The 19726-nt window shown below is 38.2% G+C and overlaps 1 protein-coding gene across 3 annotated transcripts; it reads left to right on the top strand.

Annotated features, from left to right (window-relative positions):
* The first annotated feature begins 6732 nt into the window (after window positions 1-6732).
* diras1a (DIRAS family, GTP-binding RAS-like 1a) lies at window positions 6733-19260 on the top strand. Of its 3 annotated transcripts, none has more exons than XM_044362251.1 (4): window positions 6733-6957; window positions 16552-16736; window positions 16832-17002; window positions 18485-19260. In XM_044362251.1, the coding sequence occupies exons 2-4, from the start codon at window positions 16599-16601 to the stop codon at window positions 18773-18775; spliced, it is 600 nt and encodes a 199-aa protein (XP_044218186.1). In that variant the 5' UTR covers window positions 6733-6957; window positions 16552-16598; the 3' UTR covers window positions 18776-19260. The 3 variants fall into 3 exon arrangements, with proteins under 3 accessions (XP_044218186.1, XP_044218188.1, XP_044218187.1); XM_044362253.1 differs by lacking the exon at window positions 6733-6957 and adding an exon at window positions 7152-7293; XM_044362252.1 differs by lacking the exon at window positions 6733-6957 and adding an exon at window positions 13520-13609.
* The last annotated feature ends 466 nt before the right edge of the window (window positions 19261-19726 follow it).

The raw sequence follows: 19726 nt of genomic DNA, 5'->3' as shown, positions 1-19726 counted from the left end.
TAGCATATAATTCCTGCTGTTTGACTGCTGCACAGATGCTTGTGATGTGCGTAACATTTGGAACGTTAGCTCTCTAAAAAACAGAAAATCCACCTGCACGCATCTCGCTGATACCGTTGGTTGGAAACCCGTGTGGTCTATACGCTACCAATAAAAATGGAGAGTGATGCAACCAATCAGAGAGCAGCGTCAGATCACCTGCTTGCCAAAAGTTGAAGGACCTACATACACATTACATCACTCACATACTCACATACATCACATCATTTGGCCCTCACTCAGGAAGTGTATTTATTCACACCAAATTAACCAAATGCAATTTAAAAAACACATTTTTAATAAATGCTGGCATAGCTGTGAGACACAGAGTAAAAATAAACATTTTTATTTCATATATAATTGGTAATATATAATTAATTTATGTTTAACATGTTTTAATAGCCTTTTTCTCTGGATAAATGGAACGGGGCAGCGCCACAGCGCCTCTCATTAATCAGCCGCCACTGCCAGTCAGAACTGAGGAAGCCTTTTGGATGAAACATCTTCAAGAATCTCCAGATGCTCTTGTCTCAGTGACCTGATTTACTGTGACCCTCATGAACCTGAATCTTCACAGACAAGAAGAAAATATGTTTTAATTGGTCTTGAATATTTTCAGTCCAGTCTTTTGTTCTCCTGTGTGGTCAATCTGTTCAGTTTGTGTTTTGTTGTTTCCTGTCTGTTGTTCTCTAACTCACCACTAGAGGGAGCCTGAGGATTCTGTTTGTTTCCTGCTGTTCACACTTTTTACCTCAGTGTGATTTACAGAAACATCCAGCAGAGAAGAAGAAAAATAAATCTCAGATAAACAGAAAACATTTCAGTCAGGTTGTTTTTATCCACACTTCTGTTTTTCTGAAAGCATCGTTTGACAACAATCAATCAGTTATTGATCATTCAATCCTGAGAGCTCCACAGTTTACATTATGTAACATTAACAAGAGCACGAGGTCAGTGTACAGGCAGCGTCACACTTTAATATTACTGCTCTTCCTCTTTCTGAAAGTCCAGTCTGCTTTTTAAACATATCAACTAAAAACACGAGAATTTAAGAGTTCAGTTTGTGATCAAAGTTTTGTTTGGAAGTCAAAGGTCAGAAAAGAAACACAGCTGTAGTTATCCAGTCAATGAGTGCATTCATACAAGCACAAGTATAAATTCTGATGAGGTTTTTATTGTATCCTGGTTGTGATCAGTTTTTTGGTTGTAAGTTGATACTAATGTGCCTGTAAGCACATTCATATGTGACGTCTAATAAACATTTATTTGATTTTATTGTTATATTAACCTTTGGGCATCATTTCCTCAATGATTCAGTTTTGTTCTGTAACAGCAGCTAATTTAAAACAGTTTCCATCTTCAGTTCAGGACCTGAAACATTAGTCACCACTTTTAAGTCTGGACTCCCCTGAACGCCTCTCAGTTAAACTGTTTCCTGGAGATTGTTTGTACTTTTCAGATTTCAGATCGCTGGATTGTTTCAACATCTTTTAGAAATAATGAACCTGAAGCAATTAAAAGTGGCGATATTCATTATTTGTTCTTTAATGAAAAAAAGACCATTAAAATATTAAAAACTCACTTACACATGAACAGATGTGTAGATTTATTTATGTTTATTTGCACATTAGGAAAGTACAATATTTTTTATAAAATATTTAATTGATATTTACACTACAGAAGCTGTTATCTGTTATCATGAGAAAACAGAAAGTTGTTTCCTCTTATTACTTATAATGTTGAGAGGTCAGAGTTCAGCATGTATAGATGGCGTCTTGTCAACTGTAGCAACTGATTTAAGCTGAAAATGTCAGACTAAGGAGTACCCATTATTATTAACAGCACCTTTATTAATGACATCTGTGTCACGGCCAAATGGCAGGTTGATTAACTCCTGGTCATAGTATGATGGGATGTTTCATGTAGGAGACATACCAAACAATACCTTTCAACATTTTCATTTTATTAGACTTAATGAATCAGTCTCAGCCCTGTTCCCTGTGTCTCCCCCAGCCAATCAGCCTCCAGCCTGCCTTTGTGTCTTGCTACCTGTTCCTTATTGTTTCATTAGTTCAGATTGTATTTAAGTCTTGGTTTTCAGTTCAGGTTTGGTGTGTTGTTTAGTTTTGCTCTGTTCAGTTCAGTTTAGCTCAGCCTGCACACGAGCCTAAATAAAGATATTCTTCACTTTCTGTGCCTGATTTCTCCACATAACAATCCTAAAAACTCAAGACAAGATGAGAAGAATTGCAATGAATAAAATAACGAGGGATGGAAAGGCAACTACAAAACAAAGAGAAAAAGAATTAAGGATAAAATATCAAAATGCAATAATTAATGATTAAACTACATTTCTGGGCCCTTTGATGAGCTTCACTCTAAGTTTTTACTACACAAAACCAAAGTAAATTTTACTGGATAACAACCGAAAAGTCAGAAACCTCCTATATACACATCATTTATTACGATGTTAAGAGTGTCAGACGGATATATTGGATAGTTGCTTGTAATTACTGTCAAATACTATTTATATACAATAAATCTCATACATTAATTGGAAAAATCCGTAGACAGTTGCTTGTAATTACTTTCAAATAATGTTTATATGAAGTAATGATTATTGAAATTATGTTTTTGTATGCCATTTTCACATGACCCTATTTTTCGTACAGTATAAAACCAGTATTTACCAGGAATTTACTGTAAATAGATGACATCTGGAAATCTGTGCTTTGATTGGGCGGCCTTAAGGATAAACTGGATAATTCTATGAATTTACAAAAGAATACTGTATTGAGAGCTCATAGTACCCTATTACCCCACTAGTAAACTGCCCTCCCAGAATCCAGGCTTACTGGTGGTTCCTACAGTCTCCAAAAGTAGAACGGGAGGCAGAGCCTTCAGCTATCAGGCTCCTCTCTTGTTGAACCATCTTCCAGATTCGGTCTGGGGAGGCAGACACCCTTTCTACCCTCTCTAAGAATAGGCTTAAAACTTTCCTTTTTGATAAAGCTTATAGTTGGACCAGCCCTTAGTTATGCTGCTATAGGCCTAGACTGCCGGGGGACTTCCATTGATGCACTGAGCTCCTCTCTCCTCCTCTCCATCTGTATGTATTCATTTACCATTAATGCATGTTACTAATTTGTTCTTTGTGCTTTCTCATCCGCAGGAAACCCCATGGACTGCACTGACGTGGGGATGTCCTTCTTCTGCTGTTCCTGCTGTTGCTACTCATGTATCTATTGTTATTGTTGTTGCTGTTGTTGTTCTGCGTCTCTGACCCACTGTGTACAGTATTGTAAATAACTTTGTAAATATATTTAACAGCCCAGTTTCTGTAGGGGTGGATGGCATTTTTTAAAATATCTTTCCTCCTGTTTCTGTTAAGTCAGGAGTTATGTCAGCGATTTGTATTTTTGTTTCTTTATGTTTAAATAGGTAATTTTAGGTTGATTATCTTTAGTTCCCTTTTATTTGTTGTTTTGCTGTTAACTCACCCTGAAACCACAACTATGAAATAAACATTTAAAGGCTGCAAAATCCCTTGTTGCTGCTTTTTTTTGGCAGCTGGGGAGAGGGAGTGTCAGTTCTCTTAGGCCGGGTCATAACAATATATTTTTAAATTCCTTCTCCCAGTTTAAAGGCCCCTAGAGGCCCCTCTACTTAGCAGTGTGTGAGCCTGTATAGACTGTCTTTGATTGACATCACCCCTAAAGAAGTAAAACACATTTCCAATCCACTGGAGATAGAAATATGAACGTATATTCAGACTATACAATATATATCTAAAAAACACAGCAGTAGAGTGGACAAAAGAGTCATTAAGTTTCATTCAGCGTATTCTGCTCATTCGTCATTCACCACAGTTGGATCACTCATTCAGTATACAGCAGGTTTAAATGTTTAGTGTGTTCATAATAGAAAAGTGACAAAATTGACTTTTGGTTTATTTTTGTGTGTGCTATTGATGGATAATATTCTCCCACAATGCAATGCACAAAACAAATTGAGGGAGCTACAGTACTCACAGCTGTGGCAGGTTCTGAAGAATGATGGCAGTGTACACACAATATATAAAAAATATTCCTCTTAATACTATTTATATACAGTAAATCTCATACATTAATTGGAAAAGTGTGTAGATATATTGGATAGTTGCTTGTAATTACTTTCAGATAATGTTTATATAAGGTAATGATTATTAAAAGCATGTTTTTGTAAGCCATTTTCACATGATCCTATTTTTTGTACAGTATCAAACCAATATTTTTTACCAGGAATTTACTGTAAATAGATGAAATAATCACATACAATTAAAGCCTAAAGCTCTCAAGATACCATTAATGGGTGTTAAAGGAGGATAATTTGAATACAATTTTACATATTTTTTTTGTGTTTTACATCCAGAAATTTGTGCTTTGATGGGACAGTCTTAAGGATAAATTGGATAATTCTATGAATTTACAAAAGAATACTGTATAAAACAATTATTTAAATTAGGTAATTTTAAGGTATTTCTGCAATGTTTTTCATTTTTTTGTGCACATTTATTTAGCATTCTAGCAATATTTTATGTTTTTTTGGTTTTTATTTTACAACAGTTGGACTGTAAAAATGCAGATAATGTCTACAGTAAATATCTGTATTTTTAAAAAAAATCTTTGTAGAATAACTAAAGGTTTTTTTTTACTGTTATTTGACTTTTTAAACTTTTTTTAAAAACTTTTTTTTACATCAAATTTAAAGTAAAAACAGAAAGTTGCCTTAATTTTACATTCAGTAATAGTAAAAAATCCTATAATATTCCATTATATTAATTTACAGATTACAGCCTTTATTTTATGGTGAATATTTTTAGTAAAAATAATTTACTGTGTTTTTATGGCATTTACACTTAATGTAGAAAAAACAAAAAAAACTGTAAAATAATATAAATTTCTGTGAAATAACTTTTTTTTTTTACAATGTAATGTGATCTAAAAGGACTTATATGTAATATTTGATCAAAATATAATTTTTTTCTATTTCTACTCTTTTTTTTCTTTTGATGACGTGTCTGTGACGCTGATGGAGGTGAAGGTGAGGAGGAGGAGGAGGAGGATGAGGATGAGGAGGAGGAGGAGGATGATGAGATGCCAGGATGCCAGGATGGAAGCTGAACATAAACTTCCGGTTATGTTTATGGCCTTCAAAATAAAATATCAAATGAATGAAATATGTACGGTTTCAACAGCAAGAGACAATTTTTTGATTGTTTGAATTGTGCTGTGAATTACACATATAATATTTATCAACTTAAAAGATAATTTTGCAAGTCAAGAAAGTCACAATTTGTCGTAAAACTGTCAAAGTTTAAGATTGTGAAAATACATAATTAGCAAGACTACACACCCAAAAGTTGCATTAGTGATGTCATAACTTTCCACAAACGTTAACGCGATGCCTGTGTGTTTCGAGTCTTGCTTGTTCTTTTGCTTCCTGGCTGATAAAAGGACAAAGAATCGCTGGATAAAACAGGTAAGATACATGTTGGTGTTATTATGGATCCCACTGCTTTTCTTGACAAGACACGGCCTACTCTGCCGCTGACTGGCTTACTGCTTAATGCTTCATTTTTAAAACAGGTTACTTTTTGTGGTGATATAAATTGACAAACATCATATGTGTAATTCATGGCGCAATTCAAACAGGATCAAAAAATGATTTGTCTCTCGCCATCAACTACTGTACATATTTTTTCTGAAATAAGGTCCCATGGTGGTCCAGCAGTATCAGTACGGTCTCTTAACAACCAAAACAACCATATTCATACTCTCTCTCTCTCTCTGTCTTTTTATATGAATGTATATTTGATACAGTTGTTTGAATTTTTAAGCCAAAAATGAATGTTTAACACCGTTTGAGTTCTTTAGATCAGTGGTTCCCAACCTTTTTGACCTGTGACCCCTCGTTGCGTTGTCAACTAGTTAAATGAAAGAGGACTTGTTATTAATTACAGATGGGAGATGAAAGGAAAACCAACATTAAGTGTCTCAGTAAGGTGTTGGGCCACCACATGCTGCCAGAACAGCTTTAGTGCTCCTTGTTATTGATTCTACAGTTTCTGAACTCTTCTGGAGGGATGAACATCATTCTTCCGAAAGGTATTTCCTCATTTGCTGCTTTGACACATCAGTCCAAAATCTCTCATAGGTGTCCAGCTGGGTTGAGATCTGGTGACTGTGAAGGTGATTCACATCATTTAATACTCATCAAACCATTCATTGTCATCCTAGAAGAGACCACTCCCATCAGGATAGAAATGTTTCATCATAGGATAAAGCTGATCACTCACAACTACTTTGTATTGATTAGCAGTGACCGTTCCCTCTAAGAGGACAAGTGGACCCAAACCGTCTGTATATTATAATATTCCTTAAATGTATCATTGTTTTATTTTATTTAAATAATTTTTAGAGAATGGAGAAGATAAAATACAGTAATTCATTATAAATAAAGCAAACATTTGAGGAAAGTTTTAAAAAGTGTGTAAGAAATATGTTTATTTTTCTTTTGTCCTATCCCGTCCTTCACTTTGCGACCCCTTAGATTAATCCAGTGACTCCTGGGGGTCCCGACCCCCAGGTTGGGAACCACTGCTTTAGGTTTGTAGAAAATAGGCTTTTATTCTGAAAATATACCAAAAAAACCGGAGCGGAAGTCTTGCTCGGAGCATAGAAAGGAGGTGATGGTGATGGAGGGAGGAGGAGGAGAAGGAGGAAGAGGAGGGCTGATGTGTGCTGATCAGCAGCAGGTCTGATGATGATGATGGTGATGATGATGCTGTGAGTCAGAGAGCGGAGGGTTCAGGATGCTCAAAGCCGCTCCGGAGTAGACAAACCCCGCACACAGACTGAGAGGATCCGCGGAGACACGGTGAGTCCACACCGGCCACATCACCGACACACACGCCGACACTCAGGCTCCGTCAGCGGGGAGCGGAGAGACAGCTGCCCCGCGCCGCATCTCCACAGTCGGTCTGATTTCTGCGACCGGCTCGGTGCCTCCGGGGCTATTTCCATCAGTGTGTATGTGTGTGCGCGCGCACACACACACACACACGCACTTAGTAGCACTTAAGCTACTGGGTGCGCGTGCCCGCTTGTGCGCGTGCCCGCCCCATCTTTACTATCAAGCGGAGTCAGACTGATTAACATGATGTGAGGAGATAATGAGAGTCTGCAGCTGATTGAAACAAGAACAAAGCAGCAGGTCAGCTGTGTGTGTGTGTGTGTGTGTGTGTGTGTGTGTGTGTTGCATTAAAATGTTGAGTGTCGTGACGCCAGAGAGCACCACAGTCTGTTACTGCAGTCAAATATTATCAACAGAGTCAACAGGAATATTAGAGGGTTTTAGAAAATGACGGTAAAATACATAAAGTAACAGTATTATAGGAATATTAGTTTATATTTATATACAATAAATCATATAAGAAGAAGCAAGAATATTAGTGTAAAATAAAACCAGTCACCATAACAGTGTGATGTACTGTATCTGTGTGTATGTATATACAGTATATTTACACCTTTCAAACCTTGGTGAGTTTCATTTAATTAAATTATTTGTACAAATAATAAGACATGAAAAAACAATAACCCATAATGCCAGAAAGGGGCAAAAAGGTTGTGCTGATGTGATTTTAAAAAATGAAGTTTTTAAAATCTGAAGTTTATCAAAGAAGTGAAAATATACTTTATATGCATTAATGTGCAACATATAAAAAAGGGTGGATGGAAACACACCTTATGTTTAACACATCTCTGAGCTGATCTGAGGACTGATTTGTACATGAGTTGATGTGAAATATGACAGAAATCTATAGACAGTTTTCCTCCCTGTGTTGTTCAGTCTGGTTGAAGAGGAACTCTGGTTGGTTTTCAGAACGAACGATTCATTTGGAGCAGTGATGGAAGAAGTACTCAGATCCTTTACTGTAGTAGAAGTACCAATACAACGATGTAAAAATACTCCATTACAAGTAAAAGTCCAGCAAGAAAAATCCTACTACAGTAAAAGTACATAAGTATTATGAGCTTGATGTAGTTAATTATTGCAGTAAAAGTATCATTTTTTTGTATTAACTGAAAGTTGTTTTTTAAAAAACTGATATTCAGACCTTCCTGCTGTGTTTACTTTAGTCTTGTTTTGTTGTAAAGATTATTACATGTCCAGTGTCGTCAGTACAAATGTTATTTACATTTTTATAAAAGTTCAACTCTGTCAAAATGGTCTACAGTTGGTCAAAGATGTTAATTTGTGTGTCAGAGTTCACCAGAGTTGAGTTCTGTGTGGATTTCCACTGATCATAAAGTCATAATCAGAGCAGAACAGACAGACTGAAGGGTTGAAGATGAAGAGAAGAATATAAAAGGTGGAGATGATCAGTGAGAGAGAGAATAAAGTGAGAAGTTTAAGTGAAGGTGTGAAATAGCAGCAGCCTGTCATAGCACGCCATACACACACACACACATACACACACACGCACACACACACACACACACACACAAACGCACACACACACACACACACGCACACACGCACGCACGCACACACGCACACACACACACACACACACAGTGTTTTGTCTCTAGCTCTGATAAAGCCTGGATCCCCCTGGACCTGCAGCCTCCCAGCAGAAAACATCACAGTGTGTGTGTGTGTGTGTGTGTGTGTGTGTGTGTGTGCGTGTGTGTGTATGTGTGTGTGTGTGCGTGTGTGTGTGTGTGTGTGTGATCTGCCTGCTTTTTATTTCAGTCTGAAGTTCTGATTTTAGACTCCTGCGACTGTTCCCACAAACTCTCCTCACATGACCAACTTGTATTAAATCTCTGGTTTCAGCCTGATAAAAGTCGCCTGTTAATGAGGAGCTGAACATTCCTAAAGATTTCCTCATTAGCATCATCGACGCCTCTATAACGTCGATATAAGGCGACCTGCTCCGCCCACAGAACACTTATAAAGACAGATGTGACGTCACCCGTTGGTTTGCATAAACTGTACTAACGGCAGGTATCAGAATCAAGTAACATCAACCATCAGGAGCAATTTGAGGTTCAGTTTCTTGCCCGAGGACACATCAACATGCGGACAGGAGGAGTCGGGGATCGAACCACCGACCTTCTGATTAGTGGACGACCTGCTCTTCCTGTTGTTCCTATGTTCGATATTTAGGATTTAAAATCTGGATGATTATGTCGATGCTCTCTGAGCGGGACCACAAAAGCTAATAGCTTTACAAGCTAACGTTAGGCAGCCGACGGTGTTGCTAAACATTAACATTTAGCAACACCGTAAACATTTTAGCCCTTGAGGTTAACGTTAGTTAGCATACTACTGTTGACAGATATTAAGACTGAAAGTTAAAATCTCACCACCAGTTCTCCCCAAACACTGATTCATCCAAACTAAAGCAAGTTGTTGCACCTTCATTCTTTTGTTTACATCTGTTTCCCCATGAGATGAGATCATGTGAGGTGGTGCGTCGCTCCCTCTTGCACGATAATCTTAATAATATCCTGTAGTGTGTGATGCAACATTATTTTCAAATTTTGTAGTGTGTGTGCATGTTTGAGATGACAGAGAAGAACAGCTGTGAAGATTCTCCTTATCTCCTGTAGTCTGAGCCTGAGAGCAGCAGGTGAGCTAACTGTCAATCACAGCTGTCAATCAACGCCCGCATGACAGACAGTAAAGCTACTAAGTCTTTAAATCTTATTAACAGAGCAGTAATTTCCGAAATGACCACCAGTACAGTTATAGAGAGCTTGAATGTAGAGATTGAGACCAGAATGACTCACTGAAAACAATGATTGCGAGAGAAGTTGAGGCTTTTTGAACGGTTGGAGCAACTAGCGGCTACTTTAAGATGCTTCAGACTCAAGACGTGAAGCTGCTGATTCTGGTTCTGCTCCGTTTGTGGGCGAGTTTCAATCACAACAATATTCCCAAAGAGTAAACTGCATATCAGGAAACTGGCAGCATGATGATGAAGAACAAGTTTGTTTCAGTTTATATTTTAGTTGATCATATTTAAACTCTAAATTCATTCAGATGAAGACTCCATGATTTCAGGCCAGATGAGTGTTTTTCTGTGTCAGATCGTCTGCTCATGACTCGTATAACTTGTGAATTTTGTTCCTGCCTCAAAGAAAGTTCTAATAAACGCCAGGTGAACGCCACAAATTCTCTGAAATCACTCGTTGGTGCCTTTTAAGAATTAATCTGTTTGTATGAGAGCATCTTGCATGAAGCCAGAACTACAGCTGCAACGATACATATATATATAGAATATTCAGTCAATGCAGCTTCTCAGATGTGAGAATTTGAAGCTTTTATGTGTCAACATGATAGTAAACTGAATATCTTTGGATTTTGGACTGTCAATCAGACTTAAAAGCCGTGAGCGTTAAGAAATTACAACAGGCTTTTTTCTCTTTTATATTTTATAGACATTTTATAGACAATACAATTACTGGAGAAAATAATCATCAGATTAATCAATAATGAAATAATCATTAGTTGCAGCCCTATTAAGAAGTAAATTTGTTCAGTGTTCTGATGTTTCATGAACATTAGATTTTTAGTCCTAAATATTTATTCTTATTTTCAGCTTTTTAATCTTGTATGAGGCAGACAGTTCATGATGATTATAATCTTATATTTCTTTTTAAACTCAGTGCAGTCTCAGTTTTGGTTAAATTCAAATTTTTCCTTCTGTACTTGTGATGAAACCAGATTTATTTCTGTGGGTTCAGTCGGTGTGGTGTTTTCCCTGCTGCCTGCCTCCGCACAGGAAGTGACCTCAGATGATGTGGGCAGGAAGTAACCATGACGACGGCCCTGCCGATGATGACATGTTTGCACTCCCCTCCGAGCGTATAAATCTCTGCTGTCTGTCTCTGTCACCGGCTCTCCTCCGGGCCCTGTCACCATGGCAACACACACACACACACACACGAAGAACATTCAGAGGCTCCCATGGTTACATCAAGAAACACAAAGGATGCTATCAGGAGGCAGGTGTGTGTGTGTGTGTGTGTGTGTGTGTGTGTGTGTGTGTGTTGTACAGATTGATTAAGGAGCTGCTGATTAGTCACTGCTCTAAATTTGTCGTTGAGATAAGAAGTGGTGACGTCAGCGGGAGAAGCTGCTCTGACAGCAGATCTGAAATTTCTATCTGCAGTTTCATATTTCTGTCATATTAACAAAAGCATCATGTGTTGAGGTAGCAAGTTCAGTCTGGAAGACATTTCTATCCACTAGTCTTAATGTACATTTTACACCGTCACATAAAAAGGAAAAATTAAACACCAACTTTACAGTAAATCCTACAGAGCTGCTAAAAGATCTTGTGCTCACAGGATGTTTTGCCCACAAGATAACTTGTGCCAACTAGATGGATCTAATATCTTCTGCGCAAAAGTGAAAGTCAAGTCAAGTTAATTTTATTTGTATAGTCCAGTATCACAAATCACAAATTTGCCTTAAGAGGCTTTACAGTCTGTACAGCAATACAGTATCCTGTCCTTAGATATTCAAATAAGGAAAAACTCCCTAAAAACCCCTTTAAGAAAGCTCAGGAAGAGCAACAGAGAAGGGATCTGCGGGATGGGCAGACAGGAAATAGATGTGTGTACAGAACAGAACCCAAATTACAGAAGTACAGCATGAACAAACAAGATGACACAAATATAATGGATTTATAATATATATGAAGAATGTGATGAAGAGGACGCCGAGGATGAATAAAGATCCCCTCCATACATGTTTTAATAAATGTAAAAAACACCCTGTTTGAAATAGCGATTTATGTCAAATATATTTTTCCACAAAAAAAGTTCAATAACCTTGTTAAAACCAGCCTGTATATAAAGATTGACGAAGCGAGGTGTGATGTCACATGTTGGTTTCAAGCCCAGAGGTGCAGCTGTTGGTCAATTGAAGCCTTGACCTTCCAAATAAGGAGTGCAGGTTGTTGCCTTTCACGCTCTGGGAACACGCCCCACTACCTCTGAGCCAAGCTAACGCCAGCTTACTGGGAACACTGATTGCTGCACACTTGGGCTAACGTTAGCTCATGGCTGGTTATGAAAGCTAGCCTTCTTTGATTCCTTTTTGTTCAGAGTGTTATGACATTCTGCATCCTCTGTTGGCATGGTAACGCTGATGCAGCACGGAAGGACTTGCTCAGCAAAATTGTGAGTATTGCTGGAATAATATACAGCACTAAGCAAGACAGCCTTACTGACATCTACCAAACCTGGTCCGTGTCAAAGACTGAAAACCTGCTACTGCACTCACGACACCCTGTTCAGTGAGCTTCAGCCCCTCCCATCAGGCCCACGTCTTCAGGCCTCCAGCTGCAAAAGTAACAGAGCGAGAAATTCCTTTATCCCATCAGCCATCGCTCTCTATAACACACAGCAGCACAAAGAGGGCGGGTGTGTATGTCCTGCACATAAAAACTCCTGGTACTCACAGCAGTACTGTAGTCAGTGCTGCACAGTGGAAAGTATGGTATTGTGTATATTTCTGGGCTGCATTGTGTCTTCTCTCACATTGAATCTTTGTACTCCAGGAGCACTGCTGGACGCTGTTGTGTAGTAGTTTAGTGTATTTTATAAAGGATGTGTGCCATGTGTGGACTATGTCCTGGATTGCCTTTTCCTTCTTAGTGTGTATGTTTCTTTTATTGTGTTTGTTGTGGAATAATAATAAAGGTAATCTCAGTTAAACTCAGTTAATCTACACTGAGTGGTGGTCAGTCGCCCTCCAGTTCTTTGTTACATTTTTAAAAATATGCAAGGAGGGAGTTAGCAGAATTTTAGTGTGTAATTAGCTTTTAATAGGGGTAACTGGGCAGCCTAATGGTTAAGGAGAATACCGCATAACCACCACCGCCATGGTTTGATTTCTGGCTAGGGGACCTTGTCTATTTGTCTTTGTTCCCTTCTATCTCTAGAAGCTTTATGTTATTATTAGGCGTTCTGCTTTGGAAACGGTTCATTTCAGTTGACAGTGATTGATTTCTCAGTTTGTCTTGATTTGAATCCTTATTTTTTAAAATACAAAGTTCTTTGGATTTTATATCATATAATTCCCAGCAGGTCTGTGTGTGAGTAATGCTTGTAATGTTGCTTCTATTTTTCAGTTTAAAATGTTGAAGGTGAATGATGAGAAATCATTCATGTTTTCGAAACTAAATATAATATTGTGCGTCAGAGTGTGATATGCCTTGTGTTGGTGTTGAACTCCTCAGCCTCTCTGGGTTTTATCAGCTCTCCTCTTTAATGAGATGCAAAGCTGTAATCAATGCTCGTTAGTCATTCTGGGGGGAACGCAGCTCGGCATGCTGGGAAACTCCCCAAGGCCTTTGTTATATCTTTTTTGATTCATTCCCATTCATCACATTATCTCTGAACACACTCTGAGAGTTCAGAGAGGACGGCTGCAGTGTCCACGTGTTTTACATCACTGAAGATTTAAATGTCACGGAGCAACAGCTGCACCACAAACACTCATCACAGCAGTAATTATTCATCACTCACTGTCTTCCTACAGAAACCATTTCTGATCATATTTACAGCCTACAGCTTAAAACACAACAAGTCTTTTTTAGAGTTTATAGAATACAAGACTGGAACATTATATACTATCCCAGTCAGTACATTTGTCTGCACCTTAACCCTTCAATTTCCAACCCATAAGTGTTTTATACTGGGAGGGAAGTTTTTATTAATAGAATCACAGCTGTCAGCTAATCTGGACCAAAATGTTGAACCAAACTGTTTTACCTGCTTAACAGAACCATGTAACTTGAACCAAACAGTCACTAATTTTGAACTGTTAGCTAACCAGAACCAGACTGTTTTAGCTGCTAAACAGAAACATTACTAAGTCTAAAAGTGGCTAAATGAGATGTTAGCTAGCATTAACAAACTTCAGCTAACCCGAATCAAACAGTCGCTAAAATGAATTGTTAGCTAACATCAAACAAAATGTTTTAGCTGCTAATCAGAACCGTTTAAGACTTCAAAAACCAAAAAGGTTGGAAACCACTAGTTTCATCTTCAACAATGTGTTGTATTTTAAAAGCTTGTTATATTATCCATTGTGTCAAATCTTCATCTGAAAAGTAACTAAAGCTGTCAAATAAATGTAGTGGAGTAGAAAGTACAATATTTCCCTCTGAAATGTAGAAAGTAGCATCACATGGAAATACTCATCTCAAAGTTACCTCAAAGTTGTACTTTTTACTAAATTACAGTATTTGAGTAAATGTACGTATTTTCCACCAATGGTTTGTTTCCGTGCGCACAACGAAAATGTAGTTTAACTTCGTTAAAATAACGGCAGCTGCTGTAGTGGAGAGGAACGCCCTGCGAGCTGAATGGTTACAGCACATGCAACATAACCACAACGTCCCTAGTTTGAATTTGGTTTGAGACTCCTGTTGTTTTTCAGAAAGATTGTTGAAAGAAAAGCTGAACTAGAGATTGAGATTGAGTTGTAGAAGCTAGTGAACCGTTGGCTGGTGGTCCTGATAACAGTGGATACTGAGACACCCAACAGGCGGACTGGACTGCAGCCTGGAGCACTGACACTCTCAGTAATTACAGTTCATGCTCATTGAGATGGAGATGATCTGCATTTGAAGCAGGTTGGGCGTCCGGCTGAAGGACTCTGCTGCCTCTCTCACAATACAAACACCAGAGTGGTTTTCATTTACCAGTTACTGTTGATGGCACTCAGACTAATTACATTCAGATCATTTGTGTGTTTCCGCTTGAACATGTCGTGTGATCGGATTTTCTGCTCATTGACTACATTCCCTTTCACCCTGGCTTTTACAGCGTTTGTAGATATTTACTATTTTTTCATCTTATTTAGTTATTATCAGTATTTACAGTATTTTCCACATCGATTATATTTCACGAGATGTGGTGCAATTGTAAAACAACAATTCTTTAAAATACCCTTAATTTGCCTCAGAAAACACACCTGAAAAAATAACTCTAAAGTAACAAATAGCCCAAGTAGTTATATAACTTTACCCTTTATACACTCATTTGGAATATTTGACAAATCCATTAATAATTACTTTAAGGTGTGATTAAGGTTGGGATGTTTTTGGTTGGTTTTATGTTAAAGCTCTGAAATAATTTTACTGATTTCAAGAGTTTCATAGTCAGTATTCAAGTATTTAAATCAGCAGCGCAGAACTTTTGTTTCCCCCTTCTGGCAGTGAGAGTAATTACAAAAACACTGTCAACACGTGGTTATGTCGTAGGCTCTGCCGTAGCCTACTCCATCGCTACTGTTGCGACAGTAAAATGGTGGATAAATTGTTTTGAGCATCACACAACCCCGGCGAAATGACTCGGTCCGATAACATTTGGAAAGTCTAGAAGAGCCGCATGATTAAATTATTTTCTCCCTGTTCAAGTTAGCAGAGAGCTAAACTGGAAGTTAGCTGGCTTGGCTGGCGGAAGTCTCTGGTGAGCATGCTCTATGGTTACTGAAAATATTGGTGCTAATTCCCAAATAGGCTTTACTGGGATTAACTAACCACATATTGGGAATCTAAATGTTACTTTCTCACCTGGAAAAGTATTAAAATTTAATAAAGTGACAAATTAACAGTCCTACAGTGAAAATTACAACAGCCATCATCATCATCATGGTGCAAAATGCATTCTGGGAAACTTTGGCACTACCGGTGCACCAGTGCGGGAATGTCGCCACAGACATCAGATTTAAAAACTCTGTATACTGAGAAATACAGAGAGATTTATCTGGCAGTGAGAGGCTTAATCAACACTGTGTGAACTCGTTCGGCAAGGTCTTGAATGTAATGGATGTTTATTTATATGTAAAAGTCTCACACTATAGCTTTAATAGGTTAGTCCTTGCATGGTTAATCTCTAAATAATGGTTTATTTTATAGTGAGTGCTTTTATGAGTTATCAGTGAAGCTTTAAGGGTTTTTAATGGGTAAAGACCCTTAAAATGTGCCAAATAGCAGGAATTAATAAAAACTAAAGTGGGTCTCAAAAAGATAATTTTGAGGTTAAAAAACTAAGGGATAGCTTAGTATTTAAAAAAAAGCTCTTAAATCATGCAAATAGATTAATACATACATAATCTGTTTATTTATCCATTAATTATCCCCTTAATGTCCTATATATAATATATAATAATATACCTTAATTACATGATTAGAAATGGGTAAAATAATTGTAAGCGTGAAAAAATTAAGACATTCAGTTCAAAATTTACAGAAAATATAATTGTACAGTCAAATGAATAAAGAAAAGTTCTATGGTGGCCAGGCAAACCATTTCTTAAGGGGTGCGGTTGTATTGCAGAATGACCCCAAAATTCTGGATACGGGCTTAAAATGACTTCACATTTACTGATCTCTATTTAATCTTCACTATGATTCAGCCTTTCCTTCTCTCGTCTCCTCAGCATACAGGTGATCTACTGAGAGCAGCAGGTGGATTCCAACTCCCAGAATGCCTGAGCAGAGTAATGACTACCGGGTGGTGGTGTTCGGAGCCGGCGGGGTGGGGAAAAGCTCGCTGGTTCTTCGTTTTGTTAAAGGCACCTTCAGAGACACCTACATCCCCACCGTAGAGGACACGTACAGACAGGTGGGACAAGAGTTTTACCTGCACAATGAACAGAGAGAATAACAGACATGTTGAATTATTGACAAGTACTTGTTGTCTCTGCGGTGTCTTTGCAGGTGATCAGCTGTGATAAGAGTGTCTGCACGCTGCAGATCACTGACACAACAGGAAGTCATCAGTTTCCCGCCATGCAGCGCCTGTCCATCTCCAAAGGCCACGCCTTCATCCTGGTCTACTCCATCACCAGCCGCCAATCACTGGAGGAGCTCAAACCCATCTACCAACAGGTCTGAGTCCTCGGTTTAGCAGCAGACTGTGTGATGAAAGAACTGATTTATATTGTGACGTATGACACTGTGGAAGACATAATGAGCAGCTGGTTACACCAACAGAAGAAAATATCTGACTCTGACTCTTCTTCTTTCAACTCTTTTCTTCTTCTTCTGACTCCTATTCCTCTTCGGACTCTTGATTGATTGATTTTATGTATGGATTAACAGACACAAAAATAAAAATCCAAGGGATAACATGTGAAAGTGGAAACAGTTATCTCCAACATGGACCCAAGATGTTAAAAGACAAAGAAACATAAAGAAACACAAAACATTCAACATCAAGACTAAACAATACAATCCTGAAATCCAAAAACACATCACCACAATAAAAAATAATAATGTCCACATCAGAATACGAAGACAATTTTATAACTAAAGTAATGATTAAAGTAACGATTCATTATAAATCTGTGACTCTGTTCCATAAATAAGTCCTGACCTGACTTCTATAAGCTCCTCTCGTTTTAACATCTGGATGTTTAGATGTCGGCTCCACAACATGGCGGCAGCATAAAAAAGGAACTTCTACATTATTGACTGAAGGCTCTTTATATAATGAATGAAACAGATGAGCAGAAACAGAATGAAACTCTACAAAATGAAACATGAGGATTTAATGGAGATTCATGAGAGTAAAATTGAAGGTTACATTTTTGTAGATATTAACTTTTATTTTAATGGCATTCAATGACTATATTTTCAACATAAAAGTGGTTCAGCATGATCTCCTGGACAGATTTCTTGGCAAAAGCAATTAAAAAGTGAAATCCTTTACATGAGGGTTTACAAGTGAGTTGTCATCATAGTGATGGACAACACAGACTCGTCTATATGTAACTAGGGCTGCAACTAATGATTATTTTCATTGTTGATTCATTTGTCCATTATTTTCTTGATTAGTCAATTAGTTGTTTGGTCCATAAAATGTCAGAAAATGGTGAAAAATGTTGATCACTGTTCCCCAAAGCCCACAATGGAGTTGATTAATTGATTAATTGTTGCAGTTCTATATTTGACTTGTACAGGTGAAACATAAGAGCAGAGAACCACAGAATGCCCAAAGCAAAATGCAATGAAGTACAATGGAAACAGACTTGAGTGAATGCATAATGATAGTGGATGGAAATACACAATAATTTACATTTTCTTTTCTGGAAATCAGCTAGTGTCAACAAACAGGTTGTAGAAGAGTTATTGAAGTAAAGTCAAACCTTCCATAAACTTTGTCTTGTTTTAAATGATGGACAGGATTGACAAGATTTTTATCTGCTATATCATGACTGTTGCCAAGAAATTCTGTTAAGAATTTCACTTTTCTAAAACCAGATCTTACAAAGTGCTTTACAAAAATTTAGATACATTATTAATTTACAGAAAACAACATTTATAGAAACCTTCCAGACATACTGACTGACTTGATCTCATGTCTTCCAGGTTCTGGCCATCAAGGGCAACATGGAGTCCATTCCCATCATGCTCGTGGGCAACAAGAGTGACGAGACAGCCCAGCGTGAAGTGGACTCAAAGGAGGGCGAGGCTCAGGCCGGTGCCTGGAAATGTGCCTTCATGGAGACGTCAGCCAAGATGAACTCCAATGTGAAGGAACTGTTCCAGGAGCTGCTGGCACTGGAGAAGAAGAGGGACATGAGCCTGAGCATCGACGGGAAGCGGTCGGGAAAACAGAAACGAGCCGACAAGCTGAAGGGGAAGTGCAGCATCATGTAGATTGAGTGGTGGCAGTGGCGGCAGCAGAGGACTCGCTGTAGAGATGTGGAAACTACAGAGGAGGCAGGAGGAGGGAAGTCATACAGACTCCTCCTCCCGTCTTTCCCCGGGTCTCCATCACTGAGGAGGCTTCTTCTTCAGTAGCTCTTCTCCTTCGTCTGTCTGAACACTGAAGCCCAGAGGAACAAAATGATGAGAACGACTGAATATAGAAACTGGAATATTTGTATCAGGGCCTCAGGCTCCTCGTGGCCCTGAACTGGATTGTATATGTGGCCCCAAATTACTCTTTTACACACCCAACCACTGTCACTGTTAACAATCATACCAACAATATGAGAACAAAGGAATGCTTCACTGATTTTATTGTGAATGTTGGGCCAAAACCTGAATGTAACCCAGATTATAGAGGCAAAAAACCCCCCAGTCAAATACACAAAGTATTGACGGAAATTTTTTTATGCTTAGTCTCTCTGATATGTACCACAAAACTGATTTTACAATCTGGAGATTAAATCAGTTCACTTTAAATTTCTGGGTCACTTTAAGTGAATTCAGTAACCATGGTGACGCATTTTATTTACAACTTTAACTTCATTACACTCTAATTTTCGCCCATGGCTTCTTCTCCATGACAACAGCAGCTGAGGCTCATAGGTATTGTAGTATTCTCACGGACAAAACATGATTTGTCAGAAAGGAAGTGTAAATACTGTGAACTGGTGTCAGAATATAAACTTGTAGGATCATCACATCATCCAGGAGAGTCCTGAGTTTCTGTGTTCAGTAACATCGAGGAGATCGTTTGAAGAAATATTTGAAATGAGAATACAGAATGAGAAACTCCCTTCAGGAACCAGCGATTCCTCACACTTCACATCTCTATCGCTACGATCTCTTTGTGCTTTGCAAAAGACCACATGAAACAATGATGCTGTCAGAAAGTGAGAG

Source organism: Thunnus albacares, chromosome 9 (genome assembly GCF_914725855.1).
Source record: "Thunnus albacares chromosome 9, fThuAlb1.1, whole genome shotgun sequence".
NCBI lineage: Eukaryota > Metazoa > Chordata > Actinopteri > Scombriformes > Scombridae > Thunnus > Thunnus albacares.
The sequence above is the reverse complement of the archived record's forward strand: the minus strand, read 5'-3'. Positions and strand labels throughout refer to the sequence as shown.

Bases quoted from the DNA above. Each gene is read 5' to 3' on its own strand.
- diras1a (XM_044362251.1), top strand. From the start codon at position 16,599: ATGCCTGAGCAGAGTAATGACTACCGGGTGGTGGTGTTCGGAGCCGGC. The intron at 16,737-16,831 runs GTGGGACAAGAG...GTGTCTTTGCAG, and splicing joins TAGAGGACACGTACAGACAG to GTGATCAGCTGTGATAAGAG. The intron at 17,003-18,484 runs GTCTGAGTCCTC...CATGTCTTCCAG, and splicing joins TCAAACCCATCTACCAACAG to GTTCTGGCCATCAAGGGCAA.